Genomic DNA, 23831 nt, shown 5'->3' with positions numbered 1-23831 from the left:
AACAGCAAACCTGACACAGGCCAGAATGTCCTTGCGAGACAGGTGCTGTAAGACATAAATAAATTTCATTCAACAGATACTTGGGGAATGGTTCAAAATGCCAACAAGTGTTTTTCTGACACACTCTACTTCCTTTTCTACTGGTAACTAGCACTTTCTTGACATGGTGATCCATCTTTACTTGCAACAGAAAATAAAGTCCTCTTAGACTTTATTCTAAAAGAGGAATGTTTTTACTGCTCTGTTTCTCAAGACCTGTGCAGGGCCATTTGCCATTTTACTAGTGTAACTGTGAAGTAGCTGATTAAGAAATAATGAAAGCTGAAAGTTCAGTGACCTAACTTCCCATTATCCACACAAATATGTGCTTGTATCAGGAACATAAACACAGCATGTCACATATTGCAAGGTCCTGATGGAAAACTCAGATAAAGTAGAATTCCTCACAAGTTTAATTAATGGGTAGTCCCCTGATCAGTTATTTTCTCTCAAAATGTGGCTGACCATGCAATTGACCATGTGAGATACTCAGCATTAATAAAAACAGTACTACCAAAAGAATCGAGGACTACTTGAAGCCTCTGTAAACAAATATACATTATATAAAAAAACAAGGAAGGTTTTTAGCTGGAGAGATGGCTAGGCAAATACATAGGGTTAAGTTCTTCAAACATAAATAAAACTAGTATCGTTGCTTCAATTTTATGCAGATGACTGCAGCTACAATTAAGATAGCAAAACATATCAAAGCAATTCAAACTATAAATAGAATTTTTAAAAAATGAAATTTAGCCAAACATTACCTATTTGCCTCAATTACTCCAATAATCCCTAAGTAAAATAAATGGAATTATAAAGGTAAAATATGAACCTATACAGGAAATTAAACTTCACTTTTTCTTTAGTTAGGCTTATGTCATCTCATCAGTTTATAGAGAGGAAAAGGCTAAGTCTAGAAACCTTTTATGTGTTTAATTTCAGTCAAATGAAACCTATCAGCAGCAAAATGAAAATGTTTATGTGATCATCTCCTGAAACCTACCTAGTACAATAAAAACTTCAGCAGTTCTGACTAATTGACTTTAAAATAAAAGTAATCTACTAGGAAAGTCCCAACACCACTGCAGCTCACAATTCAAGGATTTCTCAGCAGAGATTATACAGTTAATCATCAGACAATAGAATCAGGGAAGTCTGAGAGCTGCAAAGGATTCTCACTCAGCAGCTGCTAATGTCCCAAACAACACACTGCCACTGCAGAGCTATGGGCAGCTTCCAACAAAGAAATTAAAAGTAGAAGGAGTGGAATAGCTCAACTGTTTTACCTACCTTGAGCCTTGAATGCATGTCAGTCAGATATTTTTTTAAAAAAATAATTTTATTACAAAATATTAGAATAAAGTGTGATATTGGTCATCCTCAGCCCTTTAAAATAAAACAAAGCATGACATTGTATCTCTGAAGGAACTACCACTACAGTGGTATGTAACACACCTGGGTTTAGCATCCTGCCAGAATTATTCATTATCATTAAAAATAAATTATTAACACTCTGAGAAAAAATACAGAGGTAAACAAATAATGAGAAAACTGATATTTACATTGTGCTTACTGTCTTTTAAACTGTAGGTGAAAGTAGATGAAAACAAAAAACATCTTGTTCAGTCTTCACTGTTTAACACACACCTCCTTACTATACGGCCAGACTTCCCTTTGCACTGATGTAACTCAGAGCTGAATGCCAAAGCGTGCTCTTTCTTTTCACTACTCCCTCCAGATTTCTCTCTTCTGTAGCCCTTCATGCAACAGCAGCAGCAGCAACAAAAAAGAAACAGTGAACCACTTCCTGTGACAAGGTTCTGCTGCGTTCTGTCACAGCTTAACACTCCCCTGAGCAATGGGGCAGAACCTGCCACACTCCAGTCTGTTGTGGCAACTTACCAGGAAACCAAGCGGCAAAGGTCATTTGCGTGCACATTTAAAACAATGCACATAGATTTGAATCACAGAAAAATGGAAAGGGAGGGGGAAAAAAGTTCTGATTATGGAGAGCTCAGATGTGTTCAGAGCTATAAAACCTCTGAGGAAGAAGAAAGAACACAATGCTAAAGAAAAAGCTAACATTTCTTGTCTAAAATCAATGTGCATACTTGCCTTGGATATGGTCTGGAGAGGCTGCATATGCCACAGCTTTGAGCATGCTAGAACAGTATCTAAAATTAGCAATGGAAAAGTGATAGTCTCTGCTTAGCTCCTCTCCAGGAGGATTTTTTTTTATGCTTAACTTGAAGGACTCCAAGCCCTCTGGGCAGTGAGAAAGACCCTCAATCCATCTTTTTTTTCCCCAAATTCAACAGATAATTGAGCTTGCATTTGCCCAATGAGCTTTTTGCTAGCAACACAAGGTCTCCACCACCTCACTCCACATGAGTCACCCTTGTGACATGAGAGGAGTGTGGTAACCTGTCAGCAAAAGCCCACAAAAGCACACCAGGTCATGGGGCCTCTCCACCTGCAACAGCTCTCTGTTCTGCTCCGAAACCCCTCTCATCAAAGCAGCCATAGATAGTCTTTCATCAAAGATAGTCCCCTCAGGTATAGATCCCAGTGCTAATCAACTTAGGTATGGAAAAGCAGCCTTCAAGGAAAGTGTATGCACAGGAATTTCACCCTCTATTTATTGACACAGTTGTGGAGGGTGCAGCCCACGGCCTGCTCCAGCCATACCTACTGGCACCCATCCCAACAGATTTTCTAAGCTGTACATGTCTTGTGTGCTGAGGGCATCCTTCCACACATCCATCCTGTGCTTGTGCGGCTCATGATCTGCACAACAGGCAAACCTAGTTTTCAAGCCTGACCCTTAAAAAACAGACATACCCCAGGGGTCCCGCTTGCACTATAGAAACTTCCCCAACAGGTTTGCAACAAGATGAGTTATTTGGACTTAACATTGTTACAAATCAAAGTGGAAGCCAACCAGGAAAACTTCAAACAGCATCATAGAGGGGGAACAGTTGCTCTCAGTTATAATATTGGGCAAATACACAAGGAGAACATTGTCATCATCTCCACAGCAAGTACTGAACACCCTGGAAGTTCAGCATGACAATTAAAAGCAAGCACTGTGCACCTAATGAAACGTGCAGTTAGTGACTGAAACAACAGAGAGCTTCCTATATTTAAAGGATCAGAATTAAAAGGTAGTTACTGCAACGAGGCTCCCAAAGGCCAATAGAGTGTTTTTTTAAAAAAATAAGTAGCCTGTAAAAGGAAGAATGTGAAACCATATAAAGCAACTTTTTTTTCTTAAAATTGCTTTGAAGTTCTGTTTAAAACTACTTTCTGTAATGCATCAGAGCATACAACTTTTATTCAAGCTAAAATGCACTCTTACACCTGTGCATCATCTACAGTGAAAGATCTGACACTCATGCTATTTCTAAACATCTCTGTTCAGTCCTGCTTAGATACAACAGAAATTTCAGAACCATTCCAGCTAAAAAATATTTTAAAATCTAAATCAGCAAACAGCTCTGGCTACGGCTGCCATTATTTCAGCAGTGTTTGTTTTCTAGCCACCCACATATTAAAATATCAAAACCAGAATAACAAACAGCAATGAACATTTGATTGCTCAGATTAACAGCCTGAGCACCCGTTGTTATTCTGCTGAAACTTCCGGAGACCCAAAAGCAGCATTTCAGGATATAAATACATAACCTAAAGAGAACTCAGAGATACATGATCTGTATCTGCACTGTGTTGTTAACCTGTGTGGTACAGTTGCTTAATACTAACTATTTCAGGTCTGTCTGCTTCAACAACATAAACACACCAGATACCAGTTTTTAATCCATCAGTACGCAGAGCACCTCTGGAAAACAAAAGGCCAGAAGAAGTGTGGAAAATAAAAAGTTGGGAAGGAATGTTAGAAACAATTGTAAGGAGACTAAACTCTCCAGTGGCACAGCTGAAATGGAAATAGCACAGCCAGGGTTGGTATGAAACCTTCTCTTAACTTCTGCAGATTACAGAGGTCAGATTTTATGTGGGACAGAACCTTTCTTGTGCCAAAGGGATCTTGTAGGAACATCTACATTGCACACAGAGAGGCTCCAGACTCAAGCTCACTCTAGCACTCAAAATGAAAAGAGACCACAGGGGTACGTTGGCTAGTGCGTTTGTTCATGGGGCTCCACCACAAGCAAACCTGAGACATGAGCAGCACACTGCTGAGAAACCCTCTTTGCTACATGGGAAAACTTCTCAAGTCTCTATCACTTCAGGCAGCTCTGCCTTGTTTTGGTTGTCACCTCTGCACTTCTTCAATACTAGACTCCCAAAGAACATAATTAACCTTATTTTACTACCTTCCATGAAACTTGTCCTTATCTGTCACCTAAAATGCAAAATAATGTGTAATTTCACTTTTGTATGTAACAAATAATGCATATATTACACTATTCTATTACAAGTCAATGAAGATAACATATTGCATTTATATTTAGCTTTCCTCTATTTCAACTTGCTTAACAAGGTGAATATAATTACAGATAGGTCCTCAGTGCTACACATTGGCATGACTACTTAATTCTTTGTCAATTTGTCAATTTAAATTCATTGGGAATATGATAATAATGTTACATTGCATGATCTATTCCCTATAGTGTGGTTCACAAGAAAAATGCATTTCTTTTAATTTACTATATATAGCTAAAATCAAATAAATACTAGAGTTTCTCACAATTTGTCTTTTTAACTAAGAATACCAAAATGAACAAATAAAATGTAACAGACAAAACATGGAACTGTAAATGCCCTACGATTACCCAGCAAGAAGAAAGAAACTAGTGGCTGCTAATCCTGTGCAATTTTACTTCAGTGATGAAGTTTGCTGTAAAAAATTCTATCAACAGCTAAAACTAGCCAAGAGAACATGTATAAAGCAAGACTGTAGACAATGCTGTTCTTGTGTTATGCAGATATTTGCAAAAAAAAAAAAAAAACCAACCCAAAAAAACTACATGCACATAGGTCTGCTAAAGGCAAGAGAGCTTGCATCTTTGGTGGGGTTATAATAGAATCTTAGAATGGTAGGGGTTGGAAGGCACCTTTAGAGATCATCTAGTCCAATTCCCTTGCAGAAGCAGGTCAACCTAGATCAAGTCGCATAGGAATGTGTCCAGGCAGGTCTTGAACACCTCCAAGGAACAAAACTCCACCACCCCAATCCCAGTATCACTGTAACTCCTTCTTTCGTACTCTAGGGACCAATACTAAACTGATTTAAAACTTCTGTGGGCCTGACTTAACAAAACTGGTATGTGCCCAAAGAGATTCGTGCAGGGAACAGTTCCTCCTGACACTTAAACATCTCCAATTTCACTGTTCCTGTCATCTACTGCTAAAACGTGAGTCCTTCTTCAACAAATCAACCTGAAATTTTATGTCACGTCTAACAAATCCTGTTCTATAGTATGAAAATATCTAGACCAAAATAATTCTCTAACATTATCCCTTCTTAAAATAAAAGAATTAATAAGCTCAGTTTTCAGCTCTAACTCCATTAGGGGCACAACTATGTGTTAAAGATTTCATGTCCTATTCATAGAGCTGTATTAAATCAGTAGACTACTTTATGTAATTCCATATCTCTAACAGAAGGCTGTTGATAGTGTCCATAACTGCCACAGTGAGGCACTAACCAAATATGTTTTAATACTTGTAGGTTACATTTTTCAGTCTGAAACACTTTTTTTTAAAATGTTTTTACTATTTTGCAGAAATGTATACTGAAATGAACAGATTACACACACTTTTCATCTGACCAAAGTCAATATGATCCTTTTAGGTGTGTTCACAGAATAGTCCTCATAAAGAAATCACTATTTCTGTTTCCACTAATGTTTATTTCTACAAAAAGTTCTGAAACCATTTTGGGACTCAGCTTAAGATTTCATAGTGTTTCTGAATGTGTGACAGATAAAAGGTGTTTCATACGGCCCGGCAAATTAAGTTCTTACAACAAGACTCTGTGACAATGAGGATTTCAGATACTAAGTCTGAAAAGACAGAGGAAGAAAAGCCTGTTTTTGACAACTGGTTTTCTGTCTGTGCCCTCTGCAACACCAGTGACTTGGTAAGAATGCATGAAAGAAAGTTTTTTGCCTTGGATAAAAGGCAGTTCTTCCACTAGCAGTAAAGTATTCGAAAATGAAAATACCTTGCAAAAAAAGGTAGAAAATAGAACTTTTAGTCTTCATAAACACAGCTCCACCCAGTGAAAAATATCATTTGGATTGCCATTCATTAGGAATAGTCAGAGCCAAATAAAAAATTCAGCAGCATCACTGTGAACTCCAGTAAGCCTCATCACATCAGTAGAATTACTCCAGATTTTTATACAGCTATAGTTGATTTCGAGCAGTTGACTATTAGCACATACTTTTACGACAGTGCAGCGTTTCCTGGTTTTAACACCTTTATCAACCCCAGATCTCAATGTGACAGAAGAGATTTTTAATTATTTTTGTATTTTCCTGAATGCATCAATATTAACAGTGTGAGAATTCCCAATCAAAGAAAAATTTGTCAACATGAAGGAAGAAGAATAACAAGAATGATACCACAAAAAGATACCATAAAAATGATACCACAAAACAACCCCCCCCCAAAAAAAAAACCAAACCAAAAACTCAACCAAAACCCAAAAGCCTATAATAAAATATTCTAACATTTGCAGAAAAGCTAATGACCTGGAATACCACGTCCAACACATAGGCTATTTTTTCTACTTCAGAGCAAAACAAGGTGTTTGTCACAAACACCTTACTAGGTAGAAACATGACAGTCGAACAGTGCAAAGTACTCTTGCCTTCTGGCTTTGCTCTTAAAATATGAAAAGTTATCATCTATAAACATAAAATGGAAAATTCATTTAAAGTAACAAAATTTCAAGATGGCAACCTGTATAAGATGGAATGCAGAACGTTGTGCAGTTGGAAAGGAACCAATTCTTTTAATTAGATACTGCTTTCTACAAATGGTATATCACCATTTTTGCACTCTCATTTAGCAAACAGTACATTTCATTACAAAGGAGACGTGCTGTTTTCCCTTTTATTTCTGATCAATGCCTCAGGGCTGGAAAGAGATGTCTGGAGGGTTTGCTAGTTTCTTTGAGCTTTCTCTTTACCTTCAGATTCTTTGCTCCCAACAAGCTCCTGTTGAGCACCACAGAAGTCAGAAGAAGTTATTTAGCTAAATCCAAATTGCCAAGACACAACATTATCTTCTACACCAGCCAAGAGAAATCAAAGCCTTCTACAAGGCTCACACAGGTCCTCTGCCTTTCAAGCAGACTATGAAAAGATGCTTGCTCTCTGACCTTTACCCACAACTGTTTTCTGCCTGTTACTTTATACGACCATGTGCAGGACCATGACTTACTCTCATGGGATTATATCATGCTGACAGCATGTATGATGCTGTTGAGCCCTTGCACTAGGATAGCACAGTGTGGGACATAAAGCTTCCTGGAGATAATGGGTCCTCCCAGGAGAAGTCTGACTCATAAAAGCATCTGTTGTTCCCAGTCCTTAGGCAAAGCTCCTTCTCCCACAGAAATAGTCTGGATGCAATCTTGTGTGAGCATGCAGAAAGCTATCAGGGGAGGGACATGTTATTTCTGCAGCTTGTTTAGTCCCTCTTCTTTCAGTGAGCTATTCTAGCAAGTGCTCTGTACAGGATAGTAAGCTTATCTTGATGAGTCAATTCTACCCTGTTAAAAGGAGTCTCTTCTCAGATGAGACCAGCTCAATGAGACATCTACAAAAATCTTCCCCTTCCTGTAGCAAAGGGGATATTAATTCTTAAGAGCTGTCTTCTAAAGTAGGATTTATTTAATGCCAAGATAGAATTATACATTGGAGTTTTTCTAGATTTACTCGCATCTCATCCCTTTCTTAGTTTTAATTGTAACTAAAGTTACAATTATAAAACCCAGCAGTTTGAAATTTACTGTCCCTCTAGGTACTGGATCTTATTAAAATAAGTATTTTGGCTCTGAGTGATTACAGTCTGACTCAAGTGAGAATTCACACTCTGCACAGTAAGTAATCCATGGAAAAAAAAATATGCCAACAGGTATCCTTGGCTCTTTATTTATGAGCGACGAAAGATATGGGAAATTATTAGAGACTAACAGGTAAGGCCAGAAATGGTATTAGTCCCAATACAGAAAAAAGCGATCTAAAGTAATTTTGTCAGAGTAAACTCTGCTTTCAAATTTATTTGTCTTATCACATTAATACTTCAACAATGACAGCCTACAGATCTATTTTTAGGTACTTAACATGTTAAAATATATGACGAAAGTAGAAAAACAAGTTACTGAAAACATTTTCTGTAAAGTCATTCAAGTACTCCTCACAATTTGGTGCTGGTGAAGCATTCAAACAACAGTGTGTATATTTGTACCACAAAAACACCTGTGTAAAGACATTTTTTACAAGTGCTAAGCAATGCACAGTAATATTGAGACCACTACATTGTGTAGGAATTCAGCACTTCTGAGAATTGGGCCATTCATTTAAGCGTCTAAGCACACATTTTTCACACTGAAAGGTTCACAATTTGGAAGTATTGTTCTAAGTACAGTATGCAGTTGAAAGAGGATAGCCACTCACTTCACCAGACCCATAAGAGATCTTGACAAGACCATACTCTACTTGAAGTATGTGGATTTTACAAAACACAATTATGAGAATTGTGTTCATTTTGGACAGCATTGATTTTCTAACAGTAAGGCAAGAAGGACACGAAAACATCAAAAAAGGCAATCTCAATAAGACTGTGAGTAGAATAGTGTTGATTTTGATTATCATAAACCCTCAACATTGCGCTTAATGACTTTTTTACTGTAGCGTTCTACTAGATCTCTTTTAAGATTGTTTGTTAAATCAGACCTACCGAATTTCTTGTAGTATCTATCAAAAAACTATCTGTAGGAAGGTATGGGCTCATTTCATGTATGTACTACACGCTGCCAGTATTAGAAGGTAGTATAAAGTCAGAATAGGTACACTCAAAGGAATTTATAGAATGGAAAATGCTTGTCTTCAAGTGAGATTTTAAAACTGAAACTTAATTAATAACTGACACAAAACTTTTTTTTAAAAAATACCCAAGGCTCTTTTCAACTTTACTTTTTCTATAGAATCTTTAATGAAGAAATGTCTGCCATGCTGTACCTGAACTATATTCCTGTCTCATACCACAGATCTCTCTCCCAGCAAATAGTGCCATCCTAGCAAAAACTGAAAGACAACCTACAATCTTCCAGGTATTTTGAAACAGTAATAAATAGATAGTTAAGTACAAGCTGTGTACTACTTTTTACTCTTTTCTTACTATTTTAGGAATGTGATTATGTATTTAATAACTGGAACACAAAGTTAAGCACAGTGATCAGTAACTGAAGATGAACTGTACTGGCATCAGCCTTTCCTAAGCTCTGTATAAATCTGATTCAAGATAAATTAAAACTACTGAGAGGAACTAGTTCCTCAAAAATCAACTTCTTAAGTCATACTTTCATGGATACTTTCATCTTGTGTAAGCTACCATGCTTCGGAAAAGAACAACCTTCTCTGCCCAAACCTTGCCTAGCCTTTAAACACACTGCTATACAATGACATGAGACAGATAAACTAGGTTAAATCTAATCTATCCAAAAAATGCTGGTCTTAAGCTAGATAATTTTGGAAGGGAAAGAAAAAAAAATATATTCAGAAAAGTGTTCCATTTTCATATTTTCTGATGGATACAATTTTATGTTTCAATTAAAAAAAATGTTTTTCACATAATCAAAGAATTAATTGACCTTTAAGATCACTGAGTCCAACTGTCAATCCAGCACTGCCGCATCCACCACTAAACCATGTCTCTGAGTACCATATCTACAGATCTTTTGAATCTCTCCAGGGATGGTGACTCAACCACTTCCCCAGGCAGCTTGTTCCAATGCTTGACAACCCTTTCAGTGCAAGTCAATTCACTTCAGAAACTAAACTGCACGTAGCTTCTGCGCAGATTCTCTCTCATCTTTTTTTTCTAGAGTACATATAGATTGAGCATAAATTTGAAAATAAAAACACAAAGTACTTAGCCCAAACCCACTTTTCTTCAGAGCTTCTTTTCCTTTTTGGACTCAAGACTTTCAGCATTATTGGAGTTTCCAGTTACCAAAATTTCAAAATTATTCACCAAACAGAATCTCTCATGTAGGCAATTTTATTAAATTCACATTAAGTAGCAAGGGGGCACACCACAAAAAAGTTATCTTTGTCTGTTTATCAAATGATTGAAATACTTGGTGTACATAATGTGCTAAGACTTCATATAGTGATTTCAGGCTCTACTGATGCAAAATCACAAGCAATTTAGTTGCTGCTTCAGTGGCATATCTCCCCACATGTGAAACATTACACAGCTACAGTGAGGTAGCGATTAATTCATCAGTTTACAGGGGAGTTTCTAATACCATTAAGTACTATGTATAGCCTCTTGTATAGAACAAAAAGTCAAATGTTCAAAAACAAAAGAGCCTAAGCTAAAAATCTGATATTATTTTAAGCAAAAATAAACAATTACTTCAGACCAAAATTCAACTCTCCTTGCTTCTTCTTAACTGCCATTGTTACAATCATTGTGCCAAAGAAGGGGAAGCAGGACACAAGTCCACTGTGCAAACTGGAGATGTCAATTTTGCTGACAAAATTAATCTGTATGTTCAATTCCTTCGGGTCTTACCTAGATTCTTTACAATATGCTGCAGTATTAGATCTGTTCTCATGCACAGTCTTATTATCATTGTAGCTCACTGCCAATGAGAGTGAAGTACATATTTGAATAAAGAGGTATTTCAGAATTGATATGATGTCCTTGTTTAGCTTCAGCAGAAAAAAAAATGGGGGATGAGAAGAACACTAAAAAAGGAAACATCTTTTTTTCAGGACAATCAAGCACTGCTTCTATGTAAACCATGTCAACTGACAAAGTGAAAACAACTTCAGGGCATCATGCATTTTTATTTGAAAGATGGTAGATCAGCAGTTCTGTTCAGTTTGCTCTGTTTCTGTAGAAGCAATGCTTCACACAGAGGCAGAAAACAGGAAAAAGGAAATAAAAGATTCTTTTTAAAAAAAAAAAAAAAAAGAGAGAGAACCTGACATGTTCACACCTGAATATCATTTCTTTAGATCATGAAGTAAAAAGCATAAAAAAATCCATTCATTTCTGATATTCTGCTAGATGTGGTTAAACAATGAGTAAATCTTGCACAGTCACAGCACCCAGATGAACACCTCTCTTTACAAGAAATCTGTCACCCTACATACTGCTTTCTAACAAAAATAAAATTAAAATTATTACACTGATAAACTATCTGCCCCATATTTGGTGTCCACATAATGCCCAAAGATGTGCTTCACTACTAAATTCCTATTTAAAACATTCTCAAACCAGGAAGCATCTCTGCAGTGTCAAACAACTCTTAACAATACTGAAGTGTGAACATAGTGCATTTAAAAAGAAGAAGAAAAAAAAAAAAAGGTACAGGGAATCTTAACTAGATTACATAGGTAAAGGATTATTTATGATAATTTGCACAATACAAGTATGCTTGTACTTAGAGATTTTCCCTTCTAACCTTTCAAGAAAAACGATGCACATGCACATTCTCATGAAGCTTGTTTATGGCCATCCAGTTATCATTTACACATGGATTATTTACACAATATAATAGCTTAATATTACTTAAAGGTCAAGTGTTGGAACAGTTCTATATAAAATGTAAAAAAAAAATAGTAGTTCTCAGTTGTTTTTTATGGAACCTGTGTACTTGACTGAAAGGTAAGTAATGGCCTCAGGGTTTACTTCATCACTTTACCATGAGAATACAAGTTAACTCCACTGAAGCCATAATAAAGGTGCTCCAGATCAGGCTTACCTATTTGGATTGATCTGCAGCATGGTTATGTATCACCTCAATATTTTAAATAGTACCAATGTAAGTAAAAGGCTGAGAAATCAATCCAGGCAACAGAGAAAAATCAGATAAAGTCAGAGAAGCTGGTGTCAAGAAGAAAAATCTCACACAAGTAATCTTTACTGTTTAATGAGTAAACACAAGTAAATCTTAGGTCTTCATAGTACTGGTGCAGTGATTTACTGAGAATTTGGCTCTGAGCTTATGAACTAAGGTCACTGATATGACTTAATGGGCACTAGAGACAACTATACAGTACACAGAGGAAAAGTCCTAGTGTTTGTTATTATTAAGTCACCTGCCTTAATTCAAGACAAAGAATCCTCCTTCTCAAACAGAAAACATATTGCCATCTTTCAAGGGTTTCTGCTGTTGTAACTAACCACTATGGTTAAAAGAAACTACTACACATTGACCTAAAGGAACATCTCAAGGAAATAAAGCACGAAAATGATTAATTTCCAAGCTTGGCTAATGAGTGCTGAAGTACTGTAACAGACCTTACACACCATTTCTTCTCTTACTCATCATTCTCCTACAATCTGTTTCTCGATTAGGACATCTACCCAGTGAACATCTACCCCTTTGCCCATTACTCAAGCCTATGCTCCTGTCAGTTCACAAAACAAAGTCATACAGCTGAATATCTGAAGTAAATGGATAAGGCTTGTTGGCTGACACTCAAGTCTACAATAACAAGTGAATAAAGGTTTTGTTATTTAGGGACAATTCTGAATGCAATAGTAAAAAAAAATGGGGTCACCACCCAGGAAGTCCACAGCCGCAAAAATGGCAGTAAGAAAAAAATCATCACCAAATGCAAAATAAAGATAATTAAATAGTCTTATCTTCCCTTAAACTGTTACCACATACAAGTCACTGCAGATGATCCCGTACTGGGCACTTGGCTGAATACTGCACACAGTGCAGAACAGCTGCTGCTCAGCCAGCACCTTCTCTGACCTTCTCTGACTGAAGTTTGTCCCTTAATAGTCAAAGCTTTCGGGTTTCATTTCATGTACTTTACCAGAAAGCTTACTACCACAAACCTGCCACTGATTGCACCATTGTACACTACTGTGAAACATCTTTCTAAATCACGGTACAAACAAGCAGAGAACATGAAACCTTTATCTCAAAAGACACTTTTAATATGTCTTTAAAATATCAAAAGGAAAGTGAAATTTGAGTACGCTCTAAGTAACAAAGCACTTCAACCACTTTTGGTAAGCAAAACGTTTGTTTCTCATCTCAGTTTGACTCATCAAGGTTTAGAGATTAGCTTCCAGTCAACAGTTTCCAGAACAAATTAAGTGACAGCATTTTGTTTCAACGTTTATAAACCCATTTGTTTGCCATTAGTTACACTCTTAGGCTTTTGCTTTATTCAGTTTGGAAAATAGAAACAATAGGTTTTACTTCCTGGTTTATTGCTACAGTGTTTGGGACAGAAAATAGTGCAAAGTAACTTTCAGAATCAACTGTTTTACGATAAACAACACGATAAACAACATTTCTGTTAAGTATTTTTTACTGTGTCAAGCCTTTAAAAATTAAAGGCCTTTTAAAACAAGACCAAAACAACTGAGTGAACTATTCCACAGAAAATTCCATAAGTTGTCTTTTCCTTTAGTAGGATAAGGCAAGGTAGTGAGGTGGGAAAGCATTTTTCTGAGCAGTCTCACAGCCTGGTGACCATCTGGAAGCCCGGTCCTGAAGCCAGGCCCCAAAGCATGCACAGAGCAGAACCCACTGCTGTGGGAGTGCTGCCTACACTGAAATAAGATAGTACTTTAACCTGATGTGTCCCAGGAAAGAACAACGATTGCCAAAGATAGCCAGATGAACTAAGGAAAACAAAAAAACACAACCCCACAAAACAAAAAAACCCAAGACTTCTTTCCCATTCTAATAAAATTCAGCTACATGGATGGCATAGTATATACTATTAACGCCTTAGTAAGTAAAAGGTAGCTATGAGGGAAACGAAAAGGATGTATGTTCAAGCTTTTACATATATTTCCTTTTGAAAACAGATAAACACAACAAATGCTGAAATATAAATTAAAAAATGTGTACGTGCAGAATCCAGTCTGTCAACAAAAGCACTTTGAAATTATATTTAAACTAGCTTTCAATAAAAAACATTTTTTTTTGCCTAATAAGCTCTACTGACGTTTCACTTAATGTCTCAAGAATCTGATTTGGTCAATTGCAGACAGTCTTGCAGCTATCATGGACTAAATATGGCTATCATGCAAGAGAGTAAGATGTTGATGTGAAATTTGGCCTATTTAATTTTAGAAATTTTAACTTTTCCCAGTTTTTTAACATGAATTAACTTTGTATCATATGTTGTTGCCTTCCCTTTGCTCCTCTTCAGTTTATGTACAACCAAAATTCTACATATCCTCATAAATTTTAAAAAAGGAGAAACAGTGAAGCTTCACAAAGCAGCACTCAGAGGAAGGGAGCCTCCAACAACTAGTATTACCTTCCTGATCACCTTCCTCACCACTTCCTCCTCAGTTTACCTTTGCACGAAGGCAGGTGATTTATCGATCACCCTCACAAAAGGAAAGGAAAGGAAACAAAAAAAAAAAAAAAGCCTGCCAAGGTATTGACCTACTACAAGAAACAGTGAACCAGCAGGAAATTAAGGGGGTCATTACTGTGAAAAATGAAGTACCTTTTGGAGCCTCCAGTATAGGTGAAGGTAAAGGTGGAGTCTGAGTACTTGAAATCTGAAAGACAAAGAGCTGCGTTATTACAACTTGTCTTTACCTTGGCTGAAAAAGCCGAGGTTTTACAGATTAGCATTCGGCTGCCGGCACGGTGGTGGGTGGAGAGGGGGGTCGGGGTGAATCAGAGGAAATGCAGCATCTCACCCCTCAGCCCCTCGCAACAAGTGCACGGTGCTATGGCAACGGCAGGGATTTCCATTGTCAGAAACGGCAACAGGCAGCCACCAGCCGTGATCCTGCGGCTCACCGCGGCCGGCACCGCACCGGCAACTGCCAAGGAGGCCGATAAGTCCCGGGGGGGGCCAGTTTTTCGCACGCAAAGGGGCACTACCGACGGTTGTGCCCCGGTCCTGCGGGCGGCCGGTGACAACATCAGGCACCGAGGATGGCAGGAGCACGGCAAGAGCACGACCGCCCGCCGGAGCTGCTGTGGGCTGCGCCGGGCAGCGCAGGGCACACACAGGCACACACAGGCACATACACTCGCCTACCCCCGCCGGTTTTGCCGGCGGCCACTGCACACTTCCTGACTCGGGATCCCCACTCTCCCGCCCCCGCTGCGCCTGCTTTCCCAGCCGGCACCTGGTCTAATCTGCCCTCACATGCCCTCGGAAGGAGAGGAAGAGGGGGCTGAGGGCAAGCACACGGCGGCTCGTCGATGTCCCCCGCTCCCCGGAACAGCGGCGAAGGGCACAGACATAGCGCGGGCAGAGCGACGCGGCAGGAGCGGAGCCTGGGGCAGGCGGCGGGCGGCAGCGGCAGCCAACCTGACGCCCGGGAAAAACTCACCTGCAAACAGGCAGTCCTTCTCCGCCTTGCACTTTTGGATCACAACGTCAATATCCTTCTGAATCCTCTCTTGTCTTGAACACATCCCCATGAAATAAATCCCAGGGGAAAAAAAGAGCAGCCTTTATTTCCACCCCACCCCACCCCCCCCGCGCTGCCAGTTTTTAATATTCAGTCCAGAAGATGGACCCTGGGGCTGGCGAGCAGGAGTCTCTCCGGCGGTCCGGAGCTATCTGCTCGCCCGGCTGGAGGACGGAGAAGGCTTGCGGCGGGAGCCGATGTTGCATGCCCAGATGTGCCCGCCCAGATGTGCCGCCGCTGCCGGCGAATGGCAGCGAATTTCCTCACAATGGATCCAGCAGAGGGTGGCGGCGGCGACACGGGATCCCCCCTCACCCCCCACGCCCTCTGGGTTTTTTGGGTTTAGTTGTCTGGTTTGTCTTTTTTTCTTTTTTTTTTTTTTTTTGGGGGGGGGGGGGTTGGAGAGGAATTGGAGAGGGAAGCTAAGCCGCCGCAGCCGCTCACATCCCTGCCCCTCGCGCCAGCAGCAGCGCCGAGAGCCGGCGGCGGCCGCGCCCGCACCCGGTCCCTGGCGGGGCCGGCGCTGCTGCAGCGACGCCGAGCCGCAGACCCTCCCCTCGCTCCCGGTCAGGCACGTACGGCCCCTGCCGGTTCCCCCGGCGGAGGCGGCGCGGGGGAAGGAAGAGGCGGATGCACAGAGCCGTGCGGGCGGCCCAGAAGGCGCCAACCCTCGCCTCCTCCCCCCGGCCGCGGAGAAATGCAAATAGCAAGTGATGCGAGGGGCGGGGCGGCTCCCGGGCTGGCTCCCGGGCCGGCTCCGGGCAGGAGGCGTGCGCAGGGATGGCGACGGGCCTCGAGGCAGACGTGCGCTTCGCCGGGCAGAGGCGCAGGAGCGCGGCCCGCGGCGCAGGAGCGCGGCCCGCTCGCCCGTTGTGTGAGGGGGACGCCGTCTCCCGGCAACCTTCCCGGGCCCCGCGGTGCCGCGCCGCTCGCACCGCCGCTGCAACCCGCAGCCGCGTCACCCGCTGCTCTCCTTGGCCCTGATCCCGGCCCAATAGCACGAGCGGAGCTCCGCTTGGCCCGGCCGCGGGCAGGAGAAGTTGTTAGCCCAGCTGACGCGGAGTGTCAGTTCCGGCCTGCCTCTGCCTCTGGCGTTTCCGCGGGGGTGTCTGCTTATGGAAACGATATAAAGGGAGAGTTATCGGGTTTATAGCCGGTCTCTGGTTTTCACTTACGCTGCGCTTCACTCAGAGTCCAACATAGCCGTCTCGCAAAATAAAGTTTTTGGGAGAGTACCCACGATCTCGGCGCAGCTTCTTGCAATGGGCACTAAGCCAGACCAGAGGCTTTGGGCACTAACGCAATGCAAGTAGTATGCGTGAAAAAACTCGGAAAGAATGGTCAAGTCTGCAAAAGCAATTTTTTCATCAATGTACAAAGTAAATAATCAAAACGTGTGTGAATGTACTGGAAACATTTCATTAAACGCCCAAAAACCCCCAAACCGAAAGGATAGTAACAAAATTTATATTTTAGGTATTCACCCAACTCTAAATAGCTCCCATGGATTACTTAGTATTGACCTCATACATTTTATTGGATTTTCATTCAGCAGATCTGTATAATCGTGGACTGTTGATTTCAAACACTGGACAATCAAAATCCTTTTCATATCTGTTCTTTAGGGGAAATTGATAAGGATAAAAAGGTTCTGTAGTTATTTTTATCTTGATAAGATTTTGTGACTGAAGGAGAGAACAGAAGAAAAAAATTGAAGAAAAGCAGGTAGTGTTTAAAGAGAACAAGAAGTCTATCGTGGTAAAACTCTGCCTCTAAGAAAGTAATTTCTCTTTGAAGGGATATTTCCAGACGATTTTCTGGTGCTGCTCACTAAATTCACATCTACTGCAGCAAGACTTTCCCAAGAAATAGTCAAATATACAATATTATGTAGTAAGGTACCATTATTCTGTCAAGTTTTGGCAGCTTGGTCAATGAACAATGGTTTTCTAGTTTTCTTCTAGCTATTCAAGCCAGGACATCAGCAGCCATGTTTTCCTGCCTTACCCTTCCTCATAGTTAGAATATGTAATCAGAAGTTGATTTATTCTGGTAGGGTTTTGATCCTTATAGAAAAAGGTTTCTGTTTTACCCACCACATGAATGGGGAAGGGAAGGGTGTTGTTTACGTAGCTACAGGATATTTATGGTGTCAATTTAGCTCTCACGTTGCTCTGACCACAGGCTTCTTCTCACCTCAGACCCAATACACTTCATAAGTCTCAGACTGTTTTCGTAGGCTTGGTAACAGGGAACTGAAAAGTCATCCACAAAGAAATATTACTGTCTTCCAGAAAGCTAATATGGTTGTTGTCAGGTTTCACAGCATCAACTGAATAGAACACAAAGTCTGGAAATATGATTGATCATTTATTCCATTCACTGTTCCTTATTGTAAGTGGCTCTTACATTTCTAGATTTGTAGCCATTTTGGCCCTTGATTGACCTGATGGCTCTTGTACTGTTAACAGCAGGAATGGCTGATTTCAGTGAGGAAAAGCCAGATTACAAAAAATGAGATAGAAATATTGGAAAATCAAGGTGAATCTTTAGAGCTGAACCCTAAATTTGTAAAGACCGACAAGCTGCTGACATCCAGGTACCGCAAGTGTTACTGCAACAGTATGTGTGCTGTAATCCCTATAATGCTATACCACTGTCGTGATTTGACACTGGCTGGATGCCAGGTGCCCACCACACTGCTCTGTCACCCCTCATCCTCAGCAAGCCAGGGAGGGGAGAAAATGAGATTAGAGTCTCGTGCATTGAGATAAAAGCAGTTTAATAAAGAAACAGCAAAGCCACATGCGAGCAGCAAAGCAAAAGCGGATAAAGCTGTTACTCTGTACTTCCCATCAGCAGCGATGTCCGGCCACCTCCCGAGAAGCAGGGCTTCAGTAGGCACAACGGTTGCTTTTGGAAGGCCAAAAATGAACCTTGCCCCCCCTTCCTGCTCCTCTTCCCCAGTTTATATTGCCGAGCTGATGTCATTTAGTATGGAATATCTCCATACCATAACCCTTGGTCAGCCTGGGTCAGCTGTCCTGGCCATGGTCACTCACAGGATCGTGCCCACCCACAGCTATTGGTGAAGGTGGGGGAAGGAATGCTGGAGGGACAGCCCTGATGCTGTGCGAGCGGTAGTCATAATATTGATATCAACAGTAAGCACAGCACTGCAAGAGCTGCTGTGGAAAATCACCGTCACCCCAGACTCACTACAACCACCCGCTTGAAGGAACCTTCTGAGGAGCTCTACAAGAGGTTTCATGAATGCTAGGACAGTTGGTCTTGGATGTAATGGTCTCGGATGAATGGAATTCAATGTATCACTTTCCAATTGCTTCTTCAGTCTTGAAAATTGACTCATATCTTTCCCAGTTTTGTCTCAAGTTCAGCTCAACTCAGATTGTACTGAACTGACTACCCAATTAAATAAAAAAGAAACGTGACTAACTTCTATGTTTGTATTCCTGAGAACTTGAAATCTGTGGAGCCACATGATTATGAAATTTATGTGATAAAATTGGCTAAAAACGTAATGGAGAAAATTGTCTAATGACAGAGAAATAACACAGTAAATGTGTTTCAGTAATGTGTGAGCAGTGACTGAGAAAGTTATTGAGGAAATGTACAGGTCAGTCAATTTCTGTTCATAGATGGGTTCTGCCTCCTTTAGACTAAGCAGAATATTTTTCATTCTATGCTAGAAAAAAAAGCCTTTCCACCTATCAGTAAGGCTGCTGGAAATGTTTCAGTAAGCACTAGGACACCCTGTTCTGTCCCAAAGTATCTTCTTTACATATTTTTCTAAACATGTTCCTATTACATATCATTATCAGAAGTTTTTGGGTTTTTTTAAATAAAATTATGCAGACATGCCACTGTAGAGAATGTACAGAACTTCAGACAATGCAATATGGCATCTGTCCAATATTTCTAATAAGGGAGAATATGCAAAAGGGCAGAGATAAGGAAGAGAATCAAAACTCTCCAAAACACAGTATTGCTGTCAACCCTCCCATACAATAACTAAAACCTGTCTCCACTTCTGTATGCTCCAGACGAAACGCTAGTACAAAACAAAACTAGACCCCTGCCTTTTCTCCAATTTCAAGGACTATTTGCCAATCACCAATACAGCACATCTCATTGATGGCTGTAGAGAGTGAGCCCTGAGAGGTGGCATGTTCAAAGGATCAATACCATACCGTTTCACTCTTAACAGCATAAAACACAAAGATATGTTCCAGTAAGCTTCCTCAAAATGACAGTCATTTCTAAATGACACTCTGGCATTAGAGTCTGAAAACAGAGGCACTAAATTGTGAGAGATGTAGGAACAACAGTTGTTTCCATCATAAAGCATAAAAATATTATTAGCTTTAGTATTATTTTCAGTAGAACTTTTATTATTAGCAGTTACAATCTAATATTCTGATGTAACGTTCAAGTAAATACTCTTGAGTTTATTGTTCATTTTCTTTAAGCCCATTCCAGTTTTAGGTGGATACCATGTCATCTTCTATACCATTGCTCTCAGTCATCCATCCAAGTGATAATTTCTACTTTAGCCGTAATCCTTATCTAAAACAGTCCAAAAGAGAATAGAAAGTCACTCAAATCATGGTCGGGTTATAAATACATTGCCTTCTTTGGGTTATCAGTGAAAGTCTGTGATGACTTGAAGTGAAAAAAACACTAAACTCTATCATGAGTTAGCACTAGTCCATTGATAAAAAGCCTTTGTTTTTTGTTTTTTGGGTTTTTTTTAAATAACAAGTTGAATTAAATACATGGCTTAAAATACTGCATAATTCATAATAAAAGATTAAATATTTTTGTGTAGTAACTGAAGTAATGACTTAGGTTACAGTATGTAACAATAGCTTAAGCTATTAGCTCTCCAGTCCTCTGTCAGTCTTTCAAAATTATTTTAAGCCATCTCATGTAGCCTAGGAGGTGGAAACACCTTCATCTAACATATTTTAACAATACATACTTCATTTGCCTTTTTTCCAGATTAGCAATGGAGGAAAAAAGAGGAAGTGATGTACCAGAGGGCCAAGGCTTTTGTTTTACAATTTAGTGTTGAAATTTCCAAAGATATTTTTCTGCATTAAACAGCAACAATAGTCTTCTCAAACAAATCTAATGATGTGCTACATGTGCTACACACAGATGTATGAACTTCTGTGACAGTGACTTTTAACTTTCCATTAAAGGCCAAGTACTCAGCCTTCCAGATGTTACTGAGGCCTGCAATAGCTTAATATGTGTTTGCTGGCATGATAAATCCTCCAAGCACTGTTCAATAAATCCTGCAATCAGAGTCCCAAATGTCACCAAAATTTATTAGCATTACACTTTCTAATGATGGTTTTAATTTGTTCTTGTTTTTCCTCCTTCACTAATTTTATCTTTCAGTCTGGCCATTAGCCTCCTTTTCCCTATTCCTGTTTCCTTTCTTACTAACTCTTATACTATTAAAATCTTATTTTCTTCTCCTAGTGAATCTCATTATTCCCTCCTTTCAATTTCTTTTTCTGTTCTATCCCATCCATTCCATTCTGTTCCACCTCACTTTCAGCAGCTCACTTCATGAGTGGATCAAGGAAGAAATTAGTTTTCTAAGAGGTAAGCAGGAATATTTCTAAACCTTTTATCCATGACTTTCTGATGTCAGTCACAAACAAATTCAGGAGAACCCTTTTTTCCCGACAGCTTCTGAAGTGAGTTGCCCCTTCCCAGCATCCCTATTATTTCCATGAATTTGTGGACATTTGGGACAGCACAGTGGCAACTGTGTAAGGGAAGTATTGAGACCTCCATCTCAATTACTCTTCAGCCTAGGAGCTAGAATATTTCTCAAGAAGTTGAGAGTTTTGAGTGTATACTCATAGGCTGACATGAAGTTAATGCTTACTGTCTCTTCTCAGAATTAAACCCTAAGGTCAAACAGTGACCAATGCTGAAGGTCCTTCCTGAGCATAACAAATGGCTTCCCAATCAGTCTGAGGCACTTATCTCAGGGGTGCGGATAAGCACCTAAGCGCAGGTGGGGGAGAATTTCGTCTCCATTCATTACTTGTCTATGCTTCCATTACAGCTATTCTAAATCCCCTTCTGAAGAGCTTTGCTGGTCCCATTCACTGCTCAGGGGACCTAGTTGGCTTAGCCATGCTCGTGACAGCCACACTTATAGCTTGCGGAAAGCAGGTAAGCACGGCTTTTCTCAATTCACATTTAGTCCCAGACAATAATATTTAGCAAGGGGCTCAAGGGTACCCAGGCTATTTCTGAAATCCATAGTATTACTAGTGTTATTTACCACAGCTTAAACTTGCCACCTGGCAAATTTCTCAATTGCTGAGCAAATACACAGTTCAAAAATCTTTAAACAAAACTCTTCCATTGTCTATGTCTAGATTGCAATTTCTTAATTGCAAATAGCCATGCCAGAAAGTATCCAAACTGTAAAATATTTACTTTGCTAAAAATACTTTGTTTATTCTATTTTCTGCAACAGCAGATAGAATTCATTGTGTCACCATCTGTTATCAGGTATTGGTGTTTTCTGCTGTAACAACCTACACTGCAGCCAACCAGTGCCTGAACCTAACAAAGAATTTGAAAACCCAAATTAAAAAGATTTGTCAAATACTTTCAGTTTAGTTGAAATTGATAGGATGGGGAGGACTCAGAGCTTTGCAAGATTCATTCTTATGAACTGAAGACTAATTCTGTCAGTGGACTATGTCTCATTTATACTGAAAGTTGTATGGTAGTGTTTTGGTCTCAGACCAAACTTGCAGATGAGAATCTGAAAAAGAAGGAAAATTAGCACATGCAGAGTTTCATGCTGCTGGAACTACAACTCTTCCTGTATCCAGGTAAACTTATCTAGTGTTTGCTTAGCTATTGTCGCACAGGCAAATATATTTAATCTCACAGATGTAATTAGATTTAGGTGGCTGCATTTGTTCCCTTTAGAAGATTGGAACTGGCGGTTACTACAATGTTCAGTCAGCCTTCTTAAACCAGGGCACTCTTTAATCTTAAGGAACTAAACATAAAAGAAAGTGACATTTAAAATAATTAATGAACGTATGCAAGTGTCTCATCTGGCTCTTACCAAAGGCATCCCAAGCTTTTGGATACAACAGCCTAAATTTCAGACTCCATATGGGTGTCCCTTTGTCATTTTCCCAGTCTCCTCTCCAGTGCCCTTATTGGTTAAGAAAAAAGATTTTGGCTTTTTTAACTGTTTATAGGCCGTCATTTACAGTTGTTTCTCATCTGGTAAAACAGATATGTAACCTTATAGGAATTTATAAGTAATGTATTTAACATTATTTATAAACAATGTGTTTAACATTAAACTTACACAAGGGTGTACATTGAGTGGCTTTTTGCTTATTTCTTTAGATGTTATGAAACACAGTCAAATGTGTATAGTATTCATCCAGTGGAATATATCTTTTGGTAGTTATCTGGATAACTTGTTTGCAAGCCATGTTCATGATTACCACAAAGTCAGCCTGTTTCCTGGTTTCCCTTTTACCTTAATTCTTAAGTACATTGTGAGTATCCAGAATGCAGAAGTCACTCTTCAGCTAATACCATAATCTGAACTCATAAAAGTCTGTAGTCTGTGCTATATCCCAAACATACTTTGTCAAAAAGAGTGTAAAGTTATAAATCGAAACAACCAAAGTATTTGGAGAACCAGATCCAGTCTTTTTTTGTGTGTGTATTTGCCGCGCTTTGTGTAAAATCATGCTTACCACATATCAAGTAGATGTCTTTCCTTTTAAAACCATGTGCTACCTTCAGAAGTCTTTTCAGTAGATGACTAGCTTCAGATATCCAGTGATGAGACTGCTGTCTACAAGATAGAAAATGGTGAAACAGAAGAAATGAAACAAAACCTGACAACCCTCAAGGACATATATACCAAATGCAAAAGAAAGCATGCAGTATTTACAACAAAAAGATCTGTCTAAGGTAAATTTACAATGGGATGGTGGCAACGGAATGGAGGAAAGGGGAAAAAAACGTAGAGGAGTTAATGAAAAAAGTTCAGAAATAATGAGAAGAGCAGTAAGATTGCTTTTACTTGGAAGAGAAGAAATTTGAGTATTTCACTTTTTTTTTTTTAAAGG

The 23831-nt window shown here is 39.6% G+C and overlaps 1 protein-coding gene across 3 annotated transcripts in view; it reads right to left on the bottom strand.

Annotated features, from left to right (window-relative positions):
• Positions 1–15706, bottom strand: part of PARP8 (poly(ADP-ribose) polymerase family member 8) — a 118072-nt gene extending 102366 nt beyond the window's left edge. For all 3 annotated transcript variants that reach the window (XM_062017820.1, XM_062017822.1, XM_062017823.1), the window contains exons 1-2: positions 15586–15706; positions 14742–14796 (exon numbers count right to left, since the gene is read on the bottom strand). In XM_062017820.1, coding sequence (XP_061873804.1) covers positions 14742–14796; positions 15586–15676 — 146 coding nt within the window. In that variant the 5' untranslated portion in view covers positions 15677–15706. The remainder of the gene's footprint in view (positions 1–14741; positions 14797–15585) is intronic.
• Between the last annotated feature and the right edge of the window lie 8125 nt (positions 15707–23831).

The sequence above is a fragment of the Colius striatus genome, chromosome Z, assembly GCF_028858725.1.
Source record: "Colius striatus isolate bColStr4 chromosome Z, bColStr4.1.hap1, whole genome shotgun sequence".
Taxonomy (NCBI): Eukaryota; Metazoa; Chordata; class Aves; order Coliiformes; family Coliidae; genus Colius; species Colius striatus.
Note: the sequence above shows the minus strand (reverse complement) of the source record. Positions and strands in the feature narration are given on the sequence as shown.